Source organism: Gallinula chloropus (genome assembly GCF_964237585.1).
Source record: "Gallinula chloropus genome assembly, chromosome: Z".
Lineage (NCBI taxonomy): Eukaryota > Metazoa > Chordata > Aves > Gruiformes > Rallidae > Gallinula > Gallinula chloropus.
The window spans coordinates 59,789,680-59,816,469 of record NC_140089.1 but is presented as its reverse complement, the minus strand read 5'-3'; the positions used below and the strand labels follow the sequence as shown (position 1 = coordinate 59,816,469).

At 39.0% G+C, this 26,790-nt stretch overlaps 1 protein-coding gene across 1 annotated transcript; it reads right to left on the bottom strand.

Moving 5' to 3' along the window:
• Positions 1-4,001: 4,001 nt before the first annotated feature.
• Positions 4,002-25,949, bottom strand: CARM1 (coactivator associated arginine methyltransferase 1; the record flags this gene model as incomplete). The annotated part of the gene is given in 13 exon segments (XM_084278490.1): positions 4,002-4,023; positions 6,156-6,205; positions 6,209-6,226; positions 6,230-6,244; positions 6,492-6,650; positions 8,118-8,171; positions 8,175-8,196; positions 9,487-9,572; positions 10,397-10,459; positions 10,463-10,478; positions 13,105-13,283; positions 22,717-22,841; positions 25,634-25,949. Coding segments are annotated over 13 exon segments (1,125 nt in total).
• Between the last annotated feature and the right edge of the window lie 841 nt (positions 25,950-26,790).

The window sequence follows — 26,790 nt, the reverse complement described above, 5'->3', positions numbered from 1 at the left end:
GACTTAGATTTCCTTTTCTTCCAAAGTTGACTCAAAACAGTTGCAGAGTCATTTCTTCTTATTTCTTAGCTCACCATTTCCAGGGTGAATGGAGTGTGCCAAAGAACAGAATTCTTAATGTGCATGTCCTAACACCAGTGTTTCTGGGAGAATTTCTGAGATCTTCTTAAGTCCAGCAGTATAGTTGCCTGTTGTGAGTGAAGTCTGGCCTTTTTCTCTTGTGTTGTTTTCCATATAAAGATCAGGAGTGCTCTTCCATCTACAAGTTTGCCAGAGCAAGCCCTACATTCCTAACACTTCTTGGGAAGGCCCTATTTGTTTCAAACTATTGAGCAGTGCTTTGTTCACAGTAGTTCTGAATCACGACCCACCAGCTATTTGACAACTGACTAGTGAGCTACAGGACATCAAAAGCCTCCTGTGTATTGGGCTGAAGTATGAGCAAAAGCAGGCTGAAGTCTCAAGTCAATGATGCAATGTAGGCTGAAGTTGTAGTTCAGTGTTGCAAGGTGACATGTCTGATAACTGGTCAACTTAAGGAGGAGTAGCCATTTTGAGAAAGACATTTTTGTACTTCACATTCCATTGTCTTTGGTTTCTCTTTCAGGTGCTTTTTTTTTTTTTTTCTTCTGTAAATTTACAAATCTGATTATCACTAAAATCAGTATGGGTCAAACGTGGTGAGCTGAACCTGAACAGATAATGTCAGGTATTTGATACCCTCTTGGGTGCTTCCAGCAAGAAACTCTTTCTTTCTGCCTGCAGTCTCCTGTTGAACTGCTGTCCTCCATTCCACCCATTCTTCAGCTACATCTCATCAGTGTATCCTTCACCAGTTTTAGCTCTCAACTTGGATCACTGCAAAGTTGTAAATATATCTGCTATCTAATCAAGAAGTGTGAAAACCTGTATACTATGTGCCAAGGCTTAAGAAAATATAAAATGCATACCATCTGGGTTTTTTTTTTCCCCAACCTCTAAATGCCTTTTTTTTTTTTTTGCATCTTGAGGAAAAAACCCACACCTCATAGAAACTTAGCTAAGCAAGTTAACAGCAGTCTGTTGTTTTACAGCACTTTCATTCAGCTGCATCAAGATTGCTCTTCAACATCAGTTTTGGTAACTATTATGAGGAATGCTACCAGAAAGATTTCTCTGTGTCTCGTGCACACAATACACAGTAAATCACTACTTCTGTTAGGAACCACTGTAGTATTAGTGACCACACTGAATTCCTACACTATTCCTAAGCATGGAATATTTTAATCATCAGTTCAGATGGGAGAGCTCCTATAGATAGGCATTCAGAATGAAAGTCATAACTACTGAAAATGCAGTTTATTATGAATCCCTATATAGAAGTGGCTTCTTACAAAACTTTAAATGCATCTCTCTGGGGTGCAGGTAAAGGAAAATAATTACATGCAAAGTGTTAAAACCACTTCTGTCTCATGTAGTTTCTCAAAGATGAACATTCTAAATGACCATGGATCCCACAAAGCATGAAAATTATAGCTCCTTGATAGGAAATTCAATATCTTTCCTAGTTTGCTTTTTGAGTCTATGGGATGCAAGACAATGTGTTGTTTTTCATCAGGATAAAGACAGCTTTTAGCACAATAAATTACAAAATGCTGTTGTTTCATAATGTGGTCCAATATGTTCAAGTCTTAAATTGTGAAACTACATCACTGTTTGCTACATCACCATTCACCTTTAGTTTCCCTACAGTCTCTATCATTCATTAATGTTGCCTCAGTTTAAAAAAAAATCAAAACACCAGCATTTGTATCAATACAATGTTCTCATTGACATGTTGTTTTAAAAACATTTTGCAAATATATTCTCATGTTTAAACCCGTAAGTTTCTGTAAGGTGAAAACAGTCGCTGTAGTCCTCCAAGGCAGGCTCCTGTATATTTCAAAATCACCAGCACTTCAAAGCAGGAAAGAAGAAAATATTAGATAGTAAAGACATGAAGTCAGCCACAGGACTTTATTTCATACTGCAAAGAGTACAATCTTCTCTTTGATTTTAGCATACAGTCTGTAATAAAGTGAATTCCTGAGGTAGAGAGAAATACAAACACCATTCCTGGATCATTCTAATCACTTCAAAGTAGCAATCACTTGGAAATATTCCTTTTACTTCTTAGTGTGTAGGGAAACAGTTTTTGTATAGATATTGAAGGTGCATTGAGTAGATACATACACCTTTTACTCTGAAATAAACATACACAGCCTGACACTGCTGTGTGCTGCTGTTGTTCCTCCTCCCCTTTATTTACCCTCTCCTTAAAAAGTTGCCATGGGAAATTCACAATGTAAGGTCTTTCCCTATGGAAAACAGATACTTATTAGATGAGGTTTCAAAATTAAATGTGAGATCAGACAGACACGTAGATCAAGAGGAGGCATTATAAATCTATACACTGAATTCAGATTTCATATACTCCATTCAAAATTGCTGTTGTTACTCTGCCAAACTAGAAAACTCTGTACTACAGCTGCCTGATATTTGGAACTGGCTATTCCAGGATTTGTTTCCTTCTCTTATATAAGCATGAAACCACCAACCACTGTACAGACTAAATTCAGGAAGGATAGATAGCCAGCCAGTCATCAGACACTGCATCAGAAATCTCATTCTACTGCTCATACACATTAGAATAATAACTTGTTACCAATCTCGGGCAGCAATCCACATCAAATACTGTTTTTAAAATATATATGTGTAACAAAACAGCCTTACTGTGCAAAACTACATTTTTATAATAGAAGTGTCACACCTGCTGTATTGAGTGCTACTGGAAATAACAAGGCAATCATTTTCTGATGCTAACTTCAATTAGCTTCATGGCCTCAGCCAGCAAGTTCATGTTACTTTTACAAGTTGTACATTAGTGTCCATAATCTCATAAACCGTCTTTAAATAGCTGTAAATGAGGGTAGATTTGGAGAAAACCCTCTAAGTACTCTCTGCAGAGGTCTTTAGCTTGTCTTCTGATCGAATGCAGCATGCATGTGACTTCCTGAGAGAGGGGTCCATCTCCAGGGGGACATTCATTGAAACCAGCCTTCCAGCAGTGTGTGGAAAGCTAAAGTCTGGCTATATCTTCCTTGAGGTATCACTGCAGTTGTGGTTTTGGTAGTAAAATGACATTTACATTTCTCATTAGATTCCAGCTTATTCATTCATTCAACCTAAGGCCTACAGTTCGAATGACAGAAACAAATTCTATAGAAGTCATTATGTGCTTTTTATGGCTAACATTGTCTGGAGAGACATCTCATTAGAATCTGTACTATACAAGCTTCCTCATTTGTTAGGTACAGAAACAAAAAATATATTTCTACATAGCTCCGACTATCTGTCCTTCTCACAGAGCTACAGAAAGACATAGAAAGTTACACATATCCCCTCACACAGTTTGACATTATGTATATACAAGATGACTTCAGGTTCAAGTCTCTAAATCAAACAAAGTAATGCATTTGTTGAGAGAAAGTTGAAGTACTTAACTCACTGTCCTGGTGGCCAAGAGATAGGTTTTGTTTATAATCTAGATTATTTAGAAAAAACCCAAAACACCACACCACCCAAAAAAGAGTGAACCAATGTGGGCTTATAGAATCACAGAATACTTTGCATTGTTAGAGGCCTCAAAGATCATCTAGTTCCAGCCCCCCGCCATGGGCAGGGAAGCTTACTGTAAAATACATAAAGCCAAACAGGAATAATTCCTGCTCTATACCAAATGAGCTTTCTGGAATAAAACTGAGTCTGCTGCAAATTTGTAAATATGAGTGCAGGCTAAATTTCAGTTAGAAAGGATGGAAGGAGAGTACTCCTTTCTCACATGACTCGTATACAATCACAGATACATAGTTACAAAAAATTATTTTACACAAGCACTAGAGGCCCACTAAGAACTGAACTAATGCCAGTCTCACTGGTTACTCAGCTTGGAGAGAATCTCACTTCTGTTTTCAGTTGCCATATTACAATATAGTCCAAGCATACCTAAAAATAGAAGAAAGAATAAAATATAGGTATAATAACACATGCAGTTCTTTGACATCTTACAGCACTACCTTAAACTTAAGGAATTCTAATACAGCTTTTAGTTTTCTCAGGAAGAAAAACTATTGACTGCTTTTTGATACGTAATAAGGACTTTGATGAAATGGGGAGTTGTAAGCACAACAGTCAGCCAGTGTGTATCAGATGTCTTACTGGAATAAAGCCAAGAAGTAAGTTCCCGTTGTGCTGTTACTGGATTAAATGCACTGAGATTTCAAATTTCAATTGTAAGTGTTTTCATCTAGATTTGCAGCTCTTCAAGTAAGAGTAAGATGCTACCAAATCCACTGTAGCTTATTTTACAACCCTCCCTATTATCGATCCCTGTGCTACAGAGGTAAGTAATCATATCAGGGACATTAAGAAGCAGGGACGTAGCTGAGATTCGATGGCATAGTGGGCCATTATTCACACTCACTTGCATGTCCTAATTGAAAATCTGGATTAGATTTTTAATTTTTGAAAACCTTACAGATGCTTCAAAAGTTACCCCATGTTGATAAATAAGCATTTTTCTTTTGGGAAGTTTTCTTTGCCATTGTTTTTTCAACTCTCAGAGTTCTGGTAATTACTATGGGAGGGCAGGGGCAAGATGAGGGAGAATCAATAAACAAAAAAACTCGTATTGGAGCCTCACAGGGGAAGCTGGTTAAATAAGGTTAGTGTGATTCATCAGGGTTTCACAACCAAGTGCTCTAAGCATTGATGTATAAAAGAGCAGGAGTCTAAATCATCTAACTTAATATGGCTAATTGGCTAGAAACCATGAAAATTGCACAATGACATTTTTGCATTCAATTTTCAAGCTAGACTACTGTTTCATATAACTTAAAGTATTTCTGTGTGTAAGACACAACTTGAGTGTTTTCCCCCTGCTTTCTTGCAAATGAGTGATAGCATTCTCAACATGATTTCTTAATTTTATGGAAGTTAAACACTTAACAAAAGCCTCTTTTGCTTCTAAATGAGGAGACTTGTTTCATCTTTGAAAAATCACCCACACTTCTGGAATGGGTGCTTAGAATAAGTACATGGATATTAGAAGGCCTGTAAACTTACTTGTAATAATCCTCACAAAAATATTTTAGATTTGAAGCTGGTATTAACCAAACCAAAACAAAAAAGGAAGTTAGGCATGCTCCATGTCACAGGTCAAATCTAAGGAAATTAACCTTCCAGAGCATGATTTTATTTGCCGTTATTGGAAGTCTTCCATGGCCAGTCTTTATTACAAAGATATTTTTACTTATTTAATCAAAGGGGCTCCCCACTCAAAAGCCAAAATGATTTATGTGCCATACATTTCATGCACAGATGAAAAATTATTCATTTTCATGAGACACAAGTATACTTTGGTTTGTAAGACTGCTGTGGAACATTTGTATGGGTTTTAGTCAAAGAAACAGGAAGGACATAATGAACGAGAGAAGGATTTCCCAGGTGTTCCTCCAAAAAAAAAATTTCCACCAGCTGTATTTCCCTATTTTTATGCCAAATGCAGCATAAGAATGAGAACAGAACACAGTCAGCCTGTTTTTCTCAAAACCTTTTTGTTGTTATTGTTTTGGAAGAATTGATTGCTCCTGCCTCCTGCTTGTTTGATCTGTAATTGACAGCATTTCCCAAAATATCGTGCTGTAACGATGCCTCAACTTAGCTGAAATGAATTGCAGCAGGTAGTTTTGGGTTTTTTTTCCTCCCCTCATGCTTGATAGAAAAAGGAGAGGTCTTCCACATTAAATAGTAACACCAGGTTATGCACTCAGCTGAGTGCATCTCAGCATACAACAGGAAACAAGTATTTGAAGTATACATTAGTTCAAGTAAATGAATATCTGCTATTTTGTCATATCACTATATCTTGTTTATCTTGCTCATTGTCACACAGCCTAAATAGAATATTGCCTTATATGAGTACCCACTGCTAATACAGAACAATGATGCCCTGATACTGTTGAAATAAACTATAAGAGGCTAGAAACCTAATCTTCCAGGGTAGGTGTGCTTTGCTTTCTGTCATACAGGATGCTACCACTCTATTATGGTATATTTTAGTCGAAAGAATTTCTTACCTATAAAATGGATTCTTTAAATCAAGAGTATTACCAGATTTAAATCCTGTCTAGTCCACCATAGCCACAATCTAAACATCATAACTTTGTCTGCATCAGAAAGAGAAGTATAAAAAATAGGTAGTGGTGAGGAGGAACATCACAGGTAACTGACATGGAACACGGAGACCCTTTGGTGACCAAGCTTTCACAAGGTCAACAGTGCCTATGTAACTGTATCAGTGATAACATATATGTTGGTAACAGTACCAGAAATTACAGAAATAACCCGAAATAAACTTGTTAACAAGAAAAGCCACACTACAAAATTTTCTTGGGAAGCTTTTACACTTACCACTTATTGGCAACAAACAAGACTTTCCCTGAGAGAATTTCCCCCTCTTCAGCAAAGAGGGGTGTCTGAAGGAGGCAGCGTACTTGGTACCAGTGAGTGAGTGGTTCTGTTGGTGCAGTGGACAGCCAAACAGTAACCTTAAAACAAACCAGAAAAACTATCTAGACTTTATCTCCTGTCTTCTCCTTTCAGAAACAATTTTAAGCTGTTAGACCGTTACGTATGCCAGGCCTCAATTGCTTATGATAAACTTTAAGTTGCCTTCAAGTAAACTCAGAGCAAGTCTACCCTATGTTGGGAAATCAAGATGCTATGCCTCATTTTTTTTCTTTACACTGTGCTTGTCACCATGACATCTGTGTGCTGAAGCCAGTTATGGAGATTCAAAAAACCAGATTCTTCAGACTCTTCCTCCCACATAGAAAATACTCAGTTCTGTCTCCTCTCTCCACTCAGACAATTCCAGCAAATTACGGGAAATGAATGTTTGTCCTGAACATGATTCTTCGCAACAGTAGTTTCATCCTTAAACAACACTCCCTAAGAAGGTCCTATACCCAATTTTCACTTGCAAGAGATCTTCAGTAATACACTGAAAGGGGCTGTATGTGCAAATAAAGGGATAACACATGTAATGCTGTGAGCCCAGTCCACTGAGATTTCAAGTACAAAGACAAAGAACTTGCAGAGTTGTAGAAACATGAAAAAGCTGCTGATTAAGGAGTTGCCTTCTCCAAAATGGAGGCCTCCTCAGCAGAGGATTTGAGTCAGTTCCTACAAGTTTGCCATTTTCTCTATGGTTGTAATTGATGTGGGATCTCTGGTTGTATTTTCAGGATTAAAAAATTTGCTACCAGCTGTTAAAGTAAATACAAATGCACATGTGTCTATTTTTTAAAATGGCTATACTGTTCTGAATTCTTGACAATCCTCATTTCAAAGTCTCAAAAGAGGTATTTATCAACACAAATAAACAGAAGTGCATTTTAAAATTTATTGAAAAAAAAATCACCTCATCTAAACCTAGATCAGTTTAATTGGGAAATCAACAAAACTTATCTAAGTCCTAAACACAGATAGCTGAATTCTAGGTATTGAATACCTGAGCAAGTTTATATAATTTTCACCTGCTTGCTATATGAGTGTCCCCATTTTGGTAAAAAAGCTTGCTGCTAAAGTGAAAAGCCTGGTGAAATTTTCTCCATTTCCATGTTGTTAGTTGGAACTTGCAACCCACTCATGTTGCCCACGAATGAGGCCAGCCCAAATCGGAAAATCCCATGTATGTTCAAACACTGCTGCTGCTTTACTGATAATGTAAACCAGAACAGCATATAATATTACAAAGGACCAGAATTGGGCAGAACAGTGCATTTTGACCCTCAACAATCCTGGATATGGTTTACCATAGATAATGTGGACCCCCGTTAGTGAGAAGCAAGATCACCACCAATTAGTTGTACTGCCAGCAGTAGGTTATCACCTTTATTTTTAACTACAGAAGGCATTATTTCTTTATTATGAAGGAATTACATTACAGACAAGGTCAGCACCAGATAAAGACCTGGCAATTTTTTCTCCTCCAGTATTTCATAAGAAGAAGGAAAATGTACTTACAGTGATCCTACAAATGCCACATCAAACCAGAAGTCTAGGCCATGAATTAGTCCAGACTGTATCATTTAGAAAACAAAAGGAATTTCTACTCTGCAGGAGAAAAAATCAACATGCTGCCAAAGTAATTTCCAAAAAGTACTGTAAATTTCACCAGAAACATACCTTATATTGCTTTATGTATTTCCATTCTTACTAATCAGTTTATGATTTGATTTTCTAGGTATTTGAAAGGATATGCTCCTTTTCTCTGTATCAATAGAATTAACCAACAACATCAGGTTTTTTGTGTGCTGTATTCAACAGTAGTATACACCACTACACAAGTGCTACTGCATCGCTGGTTCAAACTGTTACAAACACAGGCATTCAGTCTTCCCAGTGAAAATTTCCCATTCCTAGTGAAGGGCTTGGATTTAATTTAAATCCTGTTTTGAACTGGAAAATGTCCCACTAAAAACTTGACAAACAGATCTACTATTGGAACTAGAAGGAAAAACTGGAGCTGCTTGAGCAAGAGCTGGAATATTAGCTGGAATGTTTTCCCGTCTGAAAGAACTATATTGGCTATGTAGTTGAACCCAAATCTCACTCTTGTGGAGACATAATAAAATTAGCATTCAGGTATGACACATCTGAGAATGACTGAAGGAAGTCAGCACTATCAAACTGAAACTGGAAAACAATTCTCCAGGTATTCCCCTCTTAGAGCAATTATTCTGTCTCATTAGACCATGTAATTTACACAATTAGTTATGAGTCATGTTGAAACAAGAAAGGTTGAGAGTTTCAAAGGCAGTCTGTGATATTTTCCCAATTACAGTGTCTTTCAAGAACCTGAACTACTCCTTCAAGTTGTCCCATATGGTACATTCTATTTCACAGATGTACTAAGAAGGCTTCTTTGCTATCATTCTGGGACACAAGGCTTGTAGGTTAGACTGTCTGATTAAAGATTTGAAGGAGCTCTAGAGGGAAGAGGTACAGCTGGCTTCTGTTAGAGTGGAAAACGTTTCAGAAAAAGGAGACAGACAGGAGTTCAACAATGCAGCTGTGATGACACCATCTGACAAGGCCTTTTAAGATGTCAACACAGAAAAAGAAAAAATTGCCTTTTAACTAGATTTAAATGTGTCCCAAATTATAATGCTAAGAAGTAAACACTGTCCTCCAGAGCCCATTCTACACCTTTCAGTAGGAAAATTTTGTGAATCGATCTCTGGTGTTTCACAGGCTCACAGACAGGCATCTTTGCTCATACTAGACATATCATATGCAGGTGGATGCTCCGGTCTGTTATGAGTGGTACACTAATTCTGGCATGCCACCTCCCCTTCTCCATGTTTTCCACCAAACCCTTCTCTGTAGCTGGCATCTGCTGACCTATGCAAATCTTTCTCAGCAGCTTCTACAAAGTTAATGGTGTACTTCACTGTCTGGGCCATCAGAGTTCTCACATCAAAAGTATCCTAAAGGGGTTAAAAAAAATTTTAAAAAAAGAGAGATTAAAAAACAAGAGTGGCAAACCATCATTGTGTCTTGGCAGTGTATAAACTAGTCTTCTCTTTAAAAACTGAGGGAAAAAAGACAAAAAAATCAACCTTTGTCTCAACAAACTTCTTTTAAATGTTTCATTATTTAGTGTCACTTAAAACACTTGTAGATATTAGAATATTACCAGGATTTAATATATTTAATAGCTTACATACTTATCAAAGACTGTTTTAGTCAACCTAGAAACAATAAAATTTGTCAAAAAATTGATCACTTGTAAAAAAATAAATAGTGGGTTTATTTGGGGTTGGTTTTATTTTTAAACTACACACATTTTAATAAGCTCTTCTGCACTGCATAGTTTGGTAAACCAAACTAAAACATTATGGAAATACTTGAAAATTAAATTAGGAAGTATAGGAAGCAAAATGACTTATTACAAGTTGCTCTCCAGAAAAGATCTTAGGAGTAGTTAGTCAGCAAATGAAAACTTTTTCCTTCATTTCTCTTATTTAATCACATGCATGAATTCTAAACTATAAGGGTTCACAAGCTCTTTCAAAAGCAAAGTGAACTCTTAACATAAAGGCTTGTATCACTTCCCTCCAGTGAACCCATCTAAGAACAATGCCACGCATTTCTAATCTTCAGCAGAGGAAGAATCTCAACCAAGAAATCAAAGCCAAGCATGTACTTCATACAGGTTGCAGGTATGCGCTGCAGTCATACAGATTCCTCCATTCTCTGACTGAAAGCCAAAGAAAACCACAAAAAATAACCCCCAGACATATTAACTTACCACAACAGGTTGTTGGAAATACTCATCCACAGCTGCATGGCGCAGACTGGACACATTCACCCCCTAAAAGCATTCTTGGTACCTAGAAACAGTGATATATAGAGTGTCTAGTGACAAATGCTTTTTTCCCCCCCTGGATTCAAATCAGAACCAGGCATAGTAACTATACATGGTAGGTAAAATGTGGTTAACACCTTTCCCTTTCTCCTGTCTCCTGCGAGGTCAAACTGCAGCCCACCTTAGCTTGCTTTCTTTACCTTACCCACAGACATCCCATGCAGCACTGAGGTGACATGATCCCTTTGAATGGACATATGGTGACATTTCACACTATGCTTCTGATAGAATCCACTCAGCAAGCAGTGAATAAACAGAAGGGATGAGGCACTTTTAATCTACTGTTGTAATCTCAAATTATTCCTGAATTGAGGGTCGACTTTGTATAAATCAAAAAAGTGTTGAGGACAACTGTATTATAGGTCTGTTTCTTTTTATTCACACTAGAGATGAAAATAAAGGTCATCCTATACCAACTGAATGAGGAGGAAAAATAGTATTTTTATCTTGCTAATCTATGCAAATATGCATTTAATGTATATTCAAGCTACTTCCAGTATGAAATTTGAAATGAAAATATACATGCTTGCAGTAATGCTCCTCCTGCATACAACCATCAACTGATGGAAAAGCTTAAGGGTATCTTTACTTCCAGATAACAAAGGGGGATTAAAAGGAAGCTTAACTCCTTGTGACAGGTGTCTTCTATATACAGAACGATGATTAAGCCTTCCAAGTCTTCAGAAGCACTTAAAAAGAGAAACTTTAAATGTTTGTCCTCATTGTTACAAGGTTATGCAATGCCTAAACTATTCTAACTTTTTTCAAGGTGGATAAATCTAAACCATCTGGCAATACCCCTTTAATACTGATAAATTCTGCAGAGGATACCTCTATGGAAAGAATTCAAGTAAGAATAGAGGAAATCAGCTGACACAAGTGATCCTCTACCCTTTTTCATGTTTCTTTTACTGTATAATCGAGTTGATTATTTATCACCAATGAGAAACACAGGCTAAATGCACTTTATTTTTAACCACTTGCATTTTATTTATGCTTTGCATCTTTCCATCTTTGCATGGTTTTCACTAACAAAAAGAGCAGTCTGCTCTTCTGTGGCAGACTATATATCATTGCACTTTTAGGAGCAAGTACTGGTAAAACCAAATTAATATGCAACTCTGAATCTCAACAGCAAGCCAATGTATACGTCTGAATAAACATGCTTGCACAGTCTTGTTATTACTGTACAGATCTAAGACAGTAATTCTATGTGTGTGAGAAACATGTAGCCTTTCCTTTATATAATGAACAGGCTATATGGTAGCTGCTGCATCTAATATTAGAACACACAGCATGATTTTTGCATAGGATTTTGAAGGTATTTTAAAGTTCTGGTATCTTTACCAGATGAAAGTTCCAATTGCAGATCTAGATATTCTTTTCAGTCTTTTGCTCAAGTACTATCATCCAACTGGATCCAAAACCACATCCAATCTCTAAGACACAGGGCACAGATGGAGATAATGTGGAACAGAAAGTTTCTGAATGTAACTGGTACTAAATATTAGTAACTTGTTAAAAATGTCACATTTTCAGCTCACTTCTTAGACAATAATTAAGTTTAATAATCACCACATACAATGATTCAACCCCACTGCACAAGTGAGAGGAAAGTTAGACATGTGTCTTTAAAAGCTTCACTAATCTAAAACTAAATTCACTAATTCAAAACGCAAAGTGAGCTGCCTACCTATCAGCTTTAGGAAGCCCTCTTCTGAAACCGGGCCGAAGGTAAAGATCAGTGGCTGATTTTAAAAATACCAATCAAATGTGCTTTGCAAGTTTGAAGCAACAGCAAAGTCATTAGCTCCCTGCATTAAGGCACATTCAGCCTATGCTTCAAAAACTTCTGTGCTGCAGTAATTTTACTCAAGAGAGGTCTCCTTAAGAAGTCTTTTAAAGAGAGACTTCATAGCTGGTTTTCAAGAGTTCATGTTGAAAGCTTCCTCAATTTGATACTCATATTTGCTTCACAAAGAAGACTACCATGAGGCCCTGACAAACTCTGACAAACACAAGAGGGGTGAAATACAGATCATTGTGAATCTGTCACGTCACTCAAAGGGAACATACAGGTATTAGAATAAAGTATTTGAGAGAAGCCCAATGAAAGGACGTCAAAACAATTTGATCTTACTTTAACCAAAGACAATGTATCAGAGTTTTTCCACAAAAAAAATCCCAAACAACCCATCATTTAACAGTTCCATTCTCATCTACATTCCACTGTCTGGCAGTTGAAGTTATTGCACCATCATTTGTTGTGATATGTTGCAATAGAGATGGAATCATAGTGTAAGTAACAGCAGGTTAAGATTAAAGCTCAAGTAGAACTCAGCAGTCTGACAACAGCATACTCAAAGCTCTCTCCACTGTGAAACAGCAAGAAGTCACAGCATAGTACAATAGCAATGGTGGCTGCATCTTTATGTCAGTTCCCCTGAGCACCCTAGATGTTGCAAGGTGGTAGAGGTAGAACTAGGGTATAATGCCAGACAATCCTGGACTATCAATTCAAGTATTTTTTGATTCTTTGAGAAGCTTTTTATTCTCCATTCTCTATTCAGGAGGCAACTGTGGAGACACACTCATCATTTGACTTCCATTTTTTGGAATGGAGGTAACTTTCCAACATCCTTTCATTGAACAGCATATAACCCATTGATTCAGAAATTACCACATCAACACTCTCAGGGAGGGAGATCTCCTCTATTTTTCCAGACAGAACTGTGATCTTGTCAGAAAGGTTGTTGCTTCTCACCATCAGCTGGAGGAAAAACAAAAGCATACAGCAAGTGTTGATTCCTTTCATAAGCAGATCTTGTATCAGAGATCTTTAATTAGCATTAAACCCTGCATAGTATAAAACATCTCCCTCAGTATGTTACAAAGAATAAAATAGAAAGCGAACATATTTTTTCTTGCTACGCTGAACTTTCTTGAGCCTGAGTCTCACAGAAGCAAACTCAAAGAAGTGGATTGTGTGGGACCAGCAAGTGACAGTACAAGTACTGTTGTCCTGTAAGAGATAACTGTAATCAATATCTACAAGAAAAAATATCTACCAGGAAAAGGTGGACCTTTTAATTCAGTATAGAAGGTTACAAAGGAAATGTCTACATAATTCTCCAAATTTTTAAAAATCTCTTCTTGAGTGAGTTACATAGTCATGAATGTATGAAGAAACTCAAGAGCTGAGTTTGTGGTAGCTTCTAAGCATAAATGGAGCATGGCACTATATCCACATAAATCACAGAATTGCAGAGAATCACAGAATGGTAGGGGTTGGAAGGGACTTCTGGAAATCATCTAGTCCAACTCTCCTGCTGGAGCAGGATCAATGCATTCAAATGGGACACCACTTTGAGCCAGGATACTGGAGACTTATCTGTTTCTATTTATGTACATAGGGAACCTCAGAGCAAAATGTTTAGTGAATGCAAGAAACGAACCTAAAAATTAATGTCTGATACAGCAAGATAAGGAAAAGAACAACGTTTTCAAGGACTCTATCTCCACATAGATGCATATCCTATTTGGCTGTAGTGTCCTCAGATGTACAGGGAAGTATCTAAATTCCTTATGTTTAAACAATGAGTAGAATCTAGGTTATTCTGGCGCAAACTTACAAAGAAGCAATTACTTCACACAAATCTGGGTGTCTGCTGGGAGAGTTTGTAAAATGAAGCATCCTTTACAACAACACAGTAGATTTGAATTCATATCCAGAGATACCAGGAAAAACAAGTATACACAGTTCAGTAAGTAGCAGAAAACACTCCCTCACAGATGTACTTGCATAGGTGTAATTGGAGTGTTAATAGAAGTGCACAATTGGGGCAGCAAACTTTTTCCAAAACATACTGGCCCTAAGGTAATAGTGATGAAACTTATAACTCTTTGTAACATGAGAAAAAGAGACTAATGTTGGTATTATCTGATTCACAGAAATGTGAATGTGCTATGGCAGTGAGTAGCAAGCCCAACCCAGAACAGCTTATGGACCAGACCAGAATACTTCATAAAGTCCTATCAGTTTTATGGTCCTATATGAAATACTGGAATATTTTCAAGCAAAGTGAAGGTTTACACACCTTCTAGACACTATCCAGTGGAATTACAGGACCTTCCTTGCTTATAGCTAATCTAATAAATATAACATCTGTATGAAAACTTGAATGAGTGATACAATTAGCGATTTTCAGCCACAGCCAGCCAATATAAACCACATGCTAATATGATAATAAAACTACTAAACCCCCCCAAAATCATTGTACACTAACATGCTATCAATTCGGTAAATACTTTTACTGACAAGTGTTTGTATCCATTTCTAAGAACAGGTTGGCATCTTTTGTTTTTCAGATTCTTCAAACCAGAGATGACGTGAGCAGGCATGTGGTGTGATTTCATTTTGGAAATGAAATTACCATTTTGCTCACAGGTGAATTCCAAACCTAAATAAACTGTCAAATAACTGCTCAGCAGTACTATGGACATATAAAGCTAAGAAGCCTGATTAATTTCAGACCATTGCAGACATAGAATTCGCATAGCTGGCTAGAGGGCAGCAGAGTGTTACATCTCTATCACAAACAATGGAGATGCGTGTATTCCGAAAACTTTTACTGGCAATAGTAGCATGCAGACCAATAGAATTTTTTTTCATTGCTATTTTGTTGCTATAATTATCATTATTATTGCTACTACTACTATTAATAATATTACACAATTTTTTAAAAAAGTCAATATTTATGTATTTCCCTACCTTTAGATACAGCAGAATCAATGAAAAATCAAAGAAAGACTGCTAGTACTAATTATTTCTCACAGAATCACAGCACAGTAGAGGTTGGAAGGGACCTCTGGAGATCATCTAATCCAACCCGTCTCCTAAAGCAGGGTGACCTACAGCAGGCTGCACAGATCGTATCCCAGTGGGTTTTGAATATCTGCAGAGAAAAGATCTCCTTTACAGTATAGTTATGACTTGGGAATACTAAAGTTCCCTGTGCTTTTGGCCTTCTAAAGCTCAACACAGATAGAAACGGCATTTTTAAAAGGACGTTAGCTGATTTCAGGTTTTGGCCATAGAGAGTCAGGGAATAGAAACTCTGCTTATTCACACAAGACACTGACAATGGTCTGACAAATCAAGGCAATTCTGCACCTGGCAAAAACTCAGTCTGTAACGAGAGTCTCAGGAAGTCAATGAACACTAGTTTAAGCAGATATTTATAAATGCATATCTGAGACAGACTAGATTAAGACATTCCTTTATTTCAAGGATAAGATCTCTTGTCTTAGGGAAGCTATTTTTTTGGTGATTTTTACAGCTGCTTAATTAGCAGTGTGTATCTAGCAGGATTGGTGCCAGGTTTGAAAGTTTTATACATTTACCTTTTTTAAATTATTTTTTTAAACATAAAGATGATTTCTCTGAAACTGAAATTTGCCATGCACTGACAAACCTGATTCGTTATCATAGGAACAGAAGAAAAATCAATTGACACTAAATACTGGACAGCTACAGTCTCCCACAAAGTCCGTGCACGTCTTTTGTACGGGAGATTCTACAGCATTAACAGAAATAATTGACAACAGATACAGAATACAAGTGTGTTATATCAAATGCATATACAATACTGTTAACTTCTACTCCCAGTCAATATTACTCCAAAACAGAGATGTAAAAATCAATCAAACAAACAAACATTCATTTAGAGGCAGCTAAGAGCTAGGGTCTGTAAACTAACTCTTTGTCCCAACTACCTCCATCTTTGTCCGAACTACCTCCCTCTTGTTTGAAATGACCTGGTCCAGAGGGACCTGGACAGGCTGGAGAAGTGGGCCCAGGTGAACCTCATGTAGTTCAACAAAGCCAAGTCCAAGGTCCTGAACCTGGATCAGGACAATCCATGTTATCCATACAGGTTAGGAGATGATGTGCTTGAAAGCAGCCCTGAGGAAAAGGACTTGGGAGTACTGGTGGATGAGAAAAGCTGGACAGGAGCCACCAATGTTCATCTGCAGGCCAGAAGACCAAATGCATCCTGGGCTGCATCAAAATACGTGTGGCCAGCAAATCAAGGTGATTCTGCCCCTCTACTCTGCTCTGGTGAGACCTCACCTGGAATACTGTGTCCAGCTTTGGAGCTCATAACACAAGAAGGACATGGACCTGTTGGGGCACATCCAGAGGAGGGCCACAAAAAGGATCAAAGGGCTGGAGCACCTCTCCTGTGAAGACAGGCTGAGAGCATTGCGCTTGTTCAGCTTGGAGAAGAAAAGGCTCCAGGGGGACCATACAGTGGTCTTCCAATACCTGAAAGGTGCCTATAGGAAAGCTGGGGAAGAAATGTTCATGAGGGCATGTAGCAATAGGGTAATGGTTTTAAACTTGAAAAACGTAGATTTAGGTTGGAAATCTGTGGTAGATTGCAAGAACAGATTGCCAAGAGAGGTAGTGGAGGCCTCATCCTTGGAGATATTGAAGGTCAGGCTTGATGGGGCTCTGAGCAACACAATCTAGTGAAGATGTCCCTGCTTACTGCAGGGGTTTGGACTAGATGACCTTTAAAGACCCCTTCCAACCTAACACATTCTGTGATTCTATGATTTTATTTTGGACAGGATTATTAAATTACTTCAACCTGTACAGCATCTTCATCAATTGAGGGGTTTAAACACAGGAAGTTATTTCTGCCATCCACAAAATGACTTTGCTGCTTAGGCAAAAATATTGGCATTACTATTTAGAAGACAGGCCTTAAACAAACTATTTGTCTCTTACACAGAAACCCCCAACCTGTATTTTCATCTTGACAGCTTGGCTGTTTTGCTAATCTAAATTGAAACACCTTTCTTAAATATTCAGAAGTTTTGTGCCTTTTTGAAAAAAATCTTATTGGCAGATGAAGAAGAAGCAGTTAATGGTTGATGGCAATAGAGTTTTTAGACTCGGTGCCTTTGTGAATCAATAGCAAATCTATGGCAAAAGGAGAGGAGGTATATCTGAGTTTTCCACTCCCAGAGTATTCCATAAATTCCTGAAATCACCAACTTACAGTCAGGACAATGTGTTTGAACAAAAGGAGTCAAGTAGTTTCAGTATTTCATAGCTGCAGTGAAGGGAAAAAACAATCCACCCAGTATTTTGTAATTTTTTCAATGACAAATGTTTTCAACAGCCGCACTGTCTTGTAATTCTCATTCAGAAGACTTCAAAAGCAGGGCAAGATTACAGTGATGGGAGTTAAAATTGCGACCTTAAGCCAAAATACAGTTAGATTTGTATTTGGTATAAGCACTCACATCACATGAATTGCATCAGTCTGCCACCCTTTACCTTTTTTCATGCAGCATTCATGAAAATTAAATACTCAGAAGTCTCTGGTAAAATAGTAAGGGTTTGCTTTGACAAAAACCATATGAGAAACTATCTTTGTAATACTTCTCACATACATTTCTCCTCATGGAAGGTCCAATTTGATATCCAGACATGGCCCATCTCTCAATCAGTGAAACAGAGACACAAAAAGAGGCCAAATTGTTCTGTAAGCCTGATAACTGGTGTTACGGAACACACAAAGCTGTGAATAACTCAAGCCTTTTCCATATGACTTCCCCCATAAATATAATTAAACACTGTTGTCATGGTTTAGCCCCAGCCAGCAACTAAGCACCACTTACACCACTTACACATCACTTTACTCTGGTGAGTTGGAGGAATCAGAAGAGTGAAAGTGAGAAAGTGAGGGCATTGTGCTGTTTTCACACAAATTGATGAAATACATCATGATACCAGCTGCTAGAAAGAAAATTCAGTCTATCCTTGCTGAAACCAGGACAACTATAAAATACATGAAATTTTTGGTGTTGTGACCCCATGATCCATCTTGAGCATCAAGAGTCTGTTTTCCCTGGAGACCAAAGAAAATTGCAAAGTTCATCATGGAACAAAACCAAAACTCTGAAAATAAGACCCCCAAACAACTGACTCCCAAAGGTCTCTAAAAGTCAGCAAACAGGTCAGAGTATTTCAGATAGATTTAAAAGCTAATCCCTGCAAGCACTTCGATATCAATCCTGCCAAAACAGTAAACAGCGTAACAGCATCCTTAATGCTGAAATACAGTCCAATGCCTTTCTCTCTAATTGTGCAAGTACATGCCTTTTAGAATCATAGAATCATAGAATCTGGGTTGGAAGTGACCCCAAGGATCATACAGTTCCAATCCACTGCCACACACAGGGCCACCAACCTCCAGGCATGATCTAGACAAGGTTGCACAGGGACCCATCCAACCTGCCTCCAGGGACTCCTTGTCCTGCCATTGCCTACCCTTTTATAAAGCTGACTCCCTTCCTATTTATATGTTCCCTTCAGGTATGAGTAAGGACTAGGTGTTTGAAACATCTTGCTGTAATTAAATTTATTAATGTACTGGATGTTGTGGCTTACAGAGAAAACAGAGTAACTTCTTCACAGTACATGGAAGACTCACAGGACTCAAGTAGATGAAAATCTATGTATTTCTTAACAACATGCTTGTGTGTAGTACTTAAACCAAACAGTAATATAAACTTAAACTGACATACACACTATCTGCACACTTTTCAAAAGTAAACAGCAAGACTGGCAGCCCAGCCAAGATGCTGAACAAAAATGTGACAGAATCTTTAATTGGTTATAATCATCAACTGTCATAGATAAGACTACAGGTATGCAGCTCACATTAGTAGAGCTAGTCTATCAGGTAGCTTTATACAACTCCACCAGGTCAGATTTTGCACCTCAGCAGCAGCTGCATTTATCCAAGATTGTAAGTCACTTTTCTGACACCACCTAACAGGACCTTTCAGAATTAATTATACTTACATCAGAATTTAAAATACAACGTTTGGTCCACACTTCATAGAACTGCTAAGGCTTTTAAATGTCTACATAAATTAAGAGTGTATGAATGAGATGTTTATTCTATACTAGTTCCAAAGAATACAAGGATTCATGGAACCATAGAATGGGAAGGGACTAGCCCAACCTTCCTGTTGTGGACAGGGATGTCCTCCATTGGACCAGTGGAAGTTGCCCAAAGTCCGATCCAACTGGACCGTGAGTACTTCCAGGAGCGGGGAAGTCACAACTTCTCTGGGCAACCTGTTTCAGTGCCTCACCACCCTAATCATAAAAAATGTCATCGTTATGTCTAATCTAAATCTATTCACTTTCAGTTTAAAACCATTGCTCTTTGTCCAGTCACTACAGGCCCTGATAAAAAAAAATAATCTCCATCTTTAAGTATTGAAATGTTGAAAATAGGTTTGCCCAGAGCCTTCTCTTCTCTGGGCAGAACAACACAAACTCTCTCAAGCCTGTCTTCATAGGGAAGGTCTTCCATCTCTCTGATCATTTTGTGGCTCACCTCTGGACTTGCTCTAACAGATCCATGTCTTTCTTACACTGACTACCCCAGAGCTGTATGCTCCAGGTGGGGCCTTATGAGAACTAAGTAGAGGGGCACACCTCATTTGGTGCAGGTCAGGCTTACGATTGGCTTTCTAGGCTGCAAACATATTTGTCCAATTTGCATTCACCAGTATCCCCAAGTCTTTTTTAGGGCTGCTCTCAATCCATTCATTACGCAGTCTGTATTGATATTGAGGATTCCCTTAACTCCTGCGTAGAACCTTGCATTTGGCCTTCTTGAACTTCATGAGGTTCTTATAAGCCCACCTCTTAAGCCTGTCAAGGTCCCTCTGGATGGTAACCCTTCCCTCAAGCCTATCAAACACACCATTCAGCTTGGTATCGTCAGCAAACTTCCTGAGGATGTACTCGATTCCCACTATTTGGGTCACTAATGTAGACTGACATGAAAGTAAACAAAATGGGACAATAGTTATCAGAATTCCTTTGAATGATATTCTTTTCAGTGTGGGGAAATAGCAAAGTACTGGTGTTCTTGGGCTGTAATAGCTGCATTTTAAAATTATATACATTGCAGATCTTCTGTTGTAATTTTCAGTTTAAGTGCAAATAAAACTAAATTTTATGTGATTATGGAGTCCTGTATTTAAACTGGAATGAAAAACACAAAGAATTTATACATTAATAACTACCTCTATCTGGAGAGAAATAAACATGTCAAACATCCACATTTTCTTCTTCAAGATGTAAGCAATTACCTCAACTTCCAATAGCAATGCATTTCCTTCACAGTGTTACTGTTGACAACTGATGTTTTCCAGCCATTCTCCAAGAGTGATTCCTGCATTAGAATATACAAGGAGGAACTTTCACTGAACAGCTGCATACTCACTGTGTGGACTTAGAGGAACTATGGACTCCTAAAGTCCCCCAGGAACATTTATATTCTGGATCAGCAAAGAAAAATTAACATCTACATACTGCTAACTTTTTCTAGGTATTGGATGAAAAATCCTCTGCTTCACCATTTTTCATACTCTTCCACATTAAAACTCAGCTAGAGGCAACTAACGTTGACAAAAAATTATAACGATCATGCTCACACTTCTCCTCACACATTCTGATGTCCACCTAAATAAGTGGGTGAGAAAAAACATGGAGGTTTTTCCTGTCACTGCTATTTGGTATTAGAACTTTTTCAGAAGTTAACTTCTCCTAAAATATTTAGTTACAAATGCACTTTAAGTGCTTTTATATTTTTTCCTTCTTAAATAGTTTTAGAATGCTTAGTAAAAACAATGCCTAAAGCCCCCAGGTTTTAAAACTAATGGCATTTTTCAGACATGTTCTAATTAAACCATAAGAACACAATTTTATAAGATTGAAAGACTTAACTGATCACTCTTAGGTGGATACTATCTCAGCTGATCACACATATGTCCAAGAGTTAGGAAAAACACACTAAAACATTTTTGCACAGAACCCATGAAAAACAACACGTGGTTTAATTTTCTTTCCCTTCTGAAAGTAAAAGTTTTAGTCACGGTTATGACTGCTCACCATTTTTCACAGAAACGACAACCATACAGTATATTTACATATTCGAATGTTTAGAACACCTTCAAAAATTACTTTTGAAAAAGTGTTGCCTCTAAGAGACCCCGGCCCTTGAGATATAATAAAGAGACCCCTGTGAACCATATGTTTAAGAATTTATCTACTCAGCTAACCACTGTAATAGTTAGTATGACAGACATGAAACATTCAAGAGAAATTTTCACAATTACTGTTTCTAATCATACCCCATTCAACAATATTATTAGTCCTTCACACAAACTATTCTGCTTCAAGAACTGTCTGAGCTGCAATTTCCCCTCAGAACAAGATAATAAAAAACATGAAATGCTTTGTTTATTCTCCCATATTTTTTTTGTGCTGCACTAAAGGTGTAGAAGTGACAAAGGACAACTAAAAGCCTGTACCTGGCCTGCATGTGAGAGGTTATGAGTTATGCACACAAAATGTTAACTGTGCTGTCCACTCAAAGTTGCTCTAGCAACAGACTTTACCCCACTAGGAAAATAAAGATTTTTCATGGTGGAAAAGGAAATGGCAAATGACATTGGTGCTGATATTTACAACTAGTGGCAGTAATTGTCCTCCACCAGCTCACTGAGGCTGCTGATAGTACTATCTGTGCAATGCATGTGAATGTAAAATATTAGAACAAAAGCATTCGTAATATTATTAATACCCTGTCCACCACAACCAAATCTGATACTTTTGAATTTCAACCAGTGAGTGATTTGTTCTACTTCTTAAACCTCTTAATGTTTTAGGATTTAAAACTGGACTCATTATGGGATTGGAAAAAAAATATTATGCAATATATTGCAAGGTACTGCATTGGAGAGAAATAAGCAAAGGCTGAGTAAAAGAATGTGGAGTTTATTGCTTGTGATTAATGGTTTGCATCCAGTTCAGTTCACTAATGTCTGAAGCTCACTACCATGAATGTTTTGCTATCACTGAGTTGATGGAGCTGGACTAGCAGTGATGAATTTTCCAACCTTTAAAATTCTAATTAGCACCCTTGGTCTAGAGCGCAGATAGAATGCTTTCTTCTTGAGTCCAACAATGCTGCATAGTTTCCCTTTCATGCAATTAAGAAAAAAAAAAAAAGCTAAATATATGGCCTATAATACAAATACTTAATAAGACAAAAGGCACTAGGATTTCTATAGAGCTGCCATATGCTGTGAGACTCTACCGACCACCCACCCAGCTTCTCCGCAGTTTGTCTTCTGTCACAGCTGATCAGCATATCAGAAGCCAGTAAGGGTCTTCCATCTACTTCTGGGGACACAGAACTACCTCCTGCAGGATAGTTAAGATCTTTAACCAAAATTATAACATTAATAGCTCAGTCAAAAAAATTTGGTATCCTTTCTCCTTGACTTCAAAACTTGGAACTCTGAGAGGCAACTCTTAAGGAAGATGTGAAAGATATTAAACAAAATATAGGCAATGATAGGAAAATGTGGTAAACTACAATAGACTTCCCTTGGGACTTTCACTTATATAAATTCTTCAAAAATTCATGGCCATCCACAGAAACTGATACTTTCTGATCCGCAACAGTTAAGCAGTAATTAAAAAAAAACCAAAACAAAACATAAGGCACTGTAAGAACAATCTAACAGGACTGATTTACCCAACAGTGGCTGTATCCTTTGACTTCAGACACAGTATTGCCCCCGTCTGCATTCACATGAAGGAGAAATATAAAGGATTGAGCTGGTGGAATTCTTACTGACACTGCCATAAGGAGCGGGAACTCCAGCAGGCAATAAGCCACAGCAGAACCTGCTCACACATTTGCCTTTAAAATCATTCTGAGCACCAGCAACACACTATATACGATATACTATGCTATGCACTTACCATGGTTTAACCCCAGATGGCATCTAAATCACCATGTAGCTATCTTGCTTATCCATCCCATCCCAAAGGGGATGAGGAAAAGAATGGGAAAAATAAACCTTGTGGGTTGAGATAAAGACAGTTTAATAGGATAACAAAGGAAGATGAGAAATAATACAAAACAAGTGATGCACAAATAAATTGCTCACAACCTCTGGAATTCCCCCTGTGATGCCCAGTCTCTTTCCAAGCAGCAATCCTGCCTTCTGGCTAGCTTCCTGAGTTATATGTGGAGCACAATGTTATGTGGCAGGGAATATCCCTGTGGCCAGCCTGGGTCAGCTCTCCTGGCTGTGCTCTCCCAGCTTCCTCTGCACCTGGCATGGCGTGAGAAGCCAAAACCCCCTTGATTTAGTGTACAACCACCCAACAACAACCAAAACCATCAGTGTGTTTATCAACACCATTCTCATACCAAATCCAAAACACAGCACCACACCAGCCACAAGAAAGAAAAAATGACTCAGATATCCTGAAATCAGAACAGCAGTGTGGTCTGGTTTTTTACTTAGCTCTATACTGGGTTAACATTATTACATTACAGACAATAATAGAACTGTTTAAGGCAAATACAGCAGTGGAAAGCAAAGAATAAAAACTGGTTAAACTGATGATGTAACAAAGGTAAGACTGCAGCCTAATCACAGGTCTGCAGAATGATTTTTGACTAGACGGTTTCACAAGGGGTATTTTATCACCTTAATATGCACTTAAAAATGCATGATTTGTTCTCCACAGACAAATACTCTCCTCCCTTACTGGCGAAGAAAGTAGATGGTTTCCTGATTGTGGATTGTGTTTTTTTGAATTTTGTTTTGGTGTCATTGACTTAGTTTTTTGCTTTTTTCCCATATAATTAGAAAAGAAAAAAAACAACCCCTCTTTAAGATGTGCTTAAAGAATCACAGTAACTACAACCTAAGTATTTTTTCCAAATATATCCAGTACAGGGTAGAAAGTTTGAAAAGAAAATAAAGTCATCACTCCAATGTCAATTATCAAGGGAGGGGGAAAAACATCAACACTTCAAATTATGCCAATTTCTTTTATTGCTTAAATAATTACCACCATGAAACAAAGGCACAGCAGCATTGTCAATTCTATTCGAGATTCATAAAGAAACAGTTTTTCTTTTCACAGAAACAGTTTTTCTTTTCACAGAAAAACTGTCCATAATAGTAAGATCATTGTAATAATCAGATACAAATGCTACAAAACCACCCTACATGAGCAATACTCATATCAGCTGTATGTCAGTCATCCAGCAGTTTGCATTCTTTTTGTCTCATCCAACACACATCAAGCATCAAGTTACTGAACGCCCAAATAAGAGATTTGTGTTAGTAGGGCACAGACTGAATATCTTCCTTAGCAACAGCAATACACTGATGACCACTGCTGCACTGACTTATCCAAACCTCATTTGATAAGTGTTTAGTAAACTACACTTCACTGTTGTTGGGCACTAAAGAAACCCACAACATAGCCACTCTGTATCTCCAAAGTTTTCAGCTGTGTCTCATGCGTGCCCTTCCAATTAAAAAAAATAAAACCAACAAAACTGGTAACTCTGTATTTCACTTCAGTTCAAGCAGGTTTTTCATTCACATGCATCCAACAATGAGTGTCAGAGAACAAGCAAACACTACCTACAGACCAGTCTTCAAATTAATACAATGCAACACAGATGCAATTCTCAACTGATCAGTGTTTTTTTGTTACTCATGCTTTCTTAAATGACTTCTTAAATGCACAAGCAAATATCCAGTATCAACCAGCATCACAAACTGTTTCATTTACATTGCTGACTGAAAGCCAAGCATGACTGCAATCCAACTGTTCCAGCAATCCTATCAGAAGTTGCTGAGATCACTTTTGAAGGAAAAAAAAAAAATCAAAGCCACAACAGGTATTGTGTGTCTAGACCTGCTGAGTCTAGAGGAGATCTCACCTCACTGAGAACTCATCTTCCCACCACCCAAATTCAAGAAATTTGTTTTAAAATGTCAGCTCTGCTACCAAGAACGATTGCTCTCGGGAAATTCATTAGAAGTGTGTGCACACAGGCATCACCTTCAGATAGCCTATCTACACGCAGCAGAGCCAGAGAGAATTACGGAAGGGCTAAGCGCTGCTTCTGCGGATGGGTTGAGGTTTTCCCAGGAGCACCCCGAGGCACGGCTGAGCTCCGCCTACCCTCTCACCACCGCTGCCCTCCCGGCAGCAGCAGGAGGGAAAACAGACGTAGTTCTGTTCGTACAAGTAGACGGTGGCTTCTTTACCTCCTCCCGTTTCCAGTTCTTTGTCTCTTCGTAGGAAGAAATCAAGACCTCCTTCTTCAGATAAAGGGGGAAAGATCTCTTCTGAACATCCCTGCCTGAAGTTACAAGCTCGACAACACTCAAGAACAGAAAGGAAAAGCGATCCCGAAACGCCAGCTTTTTCTCCGGTAAAGCAACTGCTTGCCAAGAGGCAGTTTGCCGCTGGCGAGCTTGGAAGAGCGGGGAAATCGGGAGGCATCGCTTCGCAGGGCCCCCCCAGACGACACCGGCTCCCGCTGGCTCCCCGCCATGAGTTTATTGCTGTTTGGCTCCAACGCCGGCCCCAGAGCCCGGCAAGCCCGCGGAGAGCACCTAGGACAGCCACCTCCTCCTAACTAACAGCTGAACCGGTGCCGACGGTGCCTGACCCGAATCGACCCACACCGGGAGAGACGCGGTCCCGCCGCTACCGGCGCCTTAGCCCCCCTTCCCCTGCACCGCGCGGCCAGCCCGGCCGGCCACGGGGCTTCTTCCCCCCGGGAGCTGTCAAAGGGAAGTGCCAGTCCCGCTCCAGGGCCAGCCGCTTCCCGGCGGAGGGGAAAAGCGGTGCCCGCCGCGAGGAAGAAAGCTGGGGTCGGGTGCGGATTGGGGCGGCATGGTGGCGCTCGGTACTTAACCGTCTGCCACAGTCATGTCTGCGTCCTTCTCTCCTGGCTGTACCTCCAGCTGCAGGTCTTTCTGACTGGGGCTGCCCGGACGCCTGCCGAGACAGCTCACCGCACCTTCCAAGAGGTTCTTGGCCACTTCACCGCGCCCGGGCGCGCTGAGCGGGTGCTCAGCGGCCCCTCCCAGCCGTGGCGGGAAGGCAGCGGGCGCGCGGAGCGGCGGCGGGGCTTCTGCTACAGCCGGCGGGGAAAGGTCGTTTGTACGGGGCTGCAAGTCTGTGGCTGTGACGTAAGGAGAAGGTTCCCTAAACCCCATGGAATTTGTCGTTTCCCTCCCTGGTGTTTCCCGTTCTGACTTTGTCCTCGGGTGGCGTTCAGGGTGTGGCGCTAATGTCCAGCAGGTCCCGCTGGGAAAGCTTTCCCGGGGGTATCTGC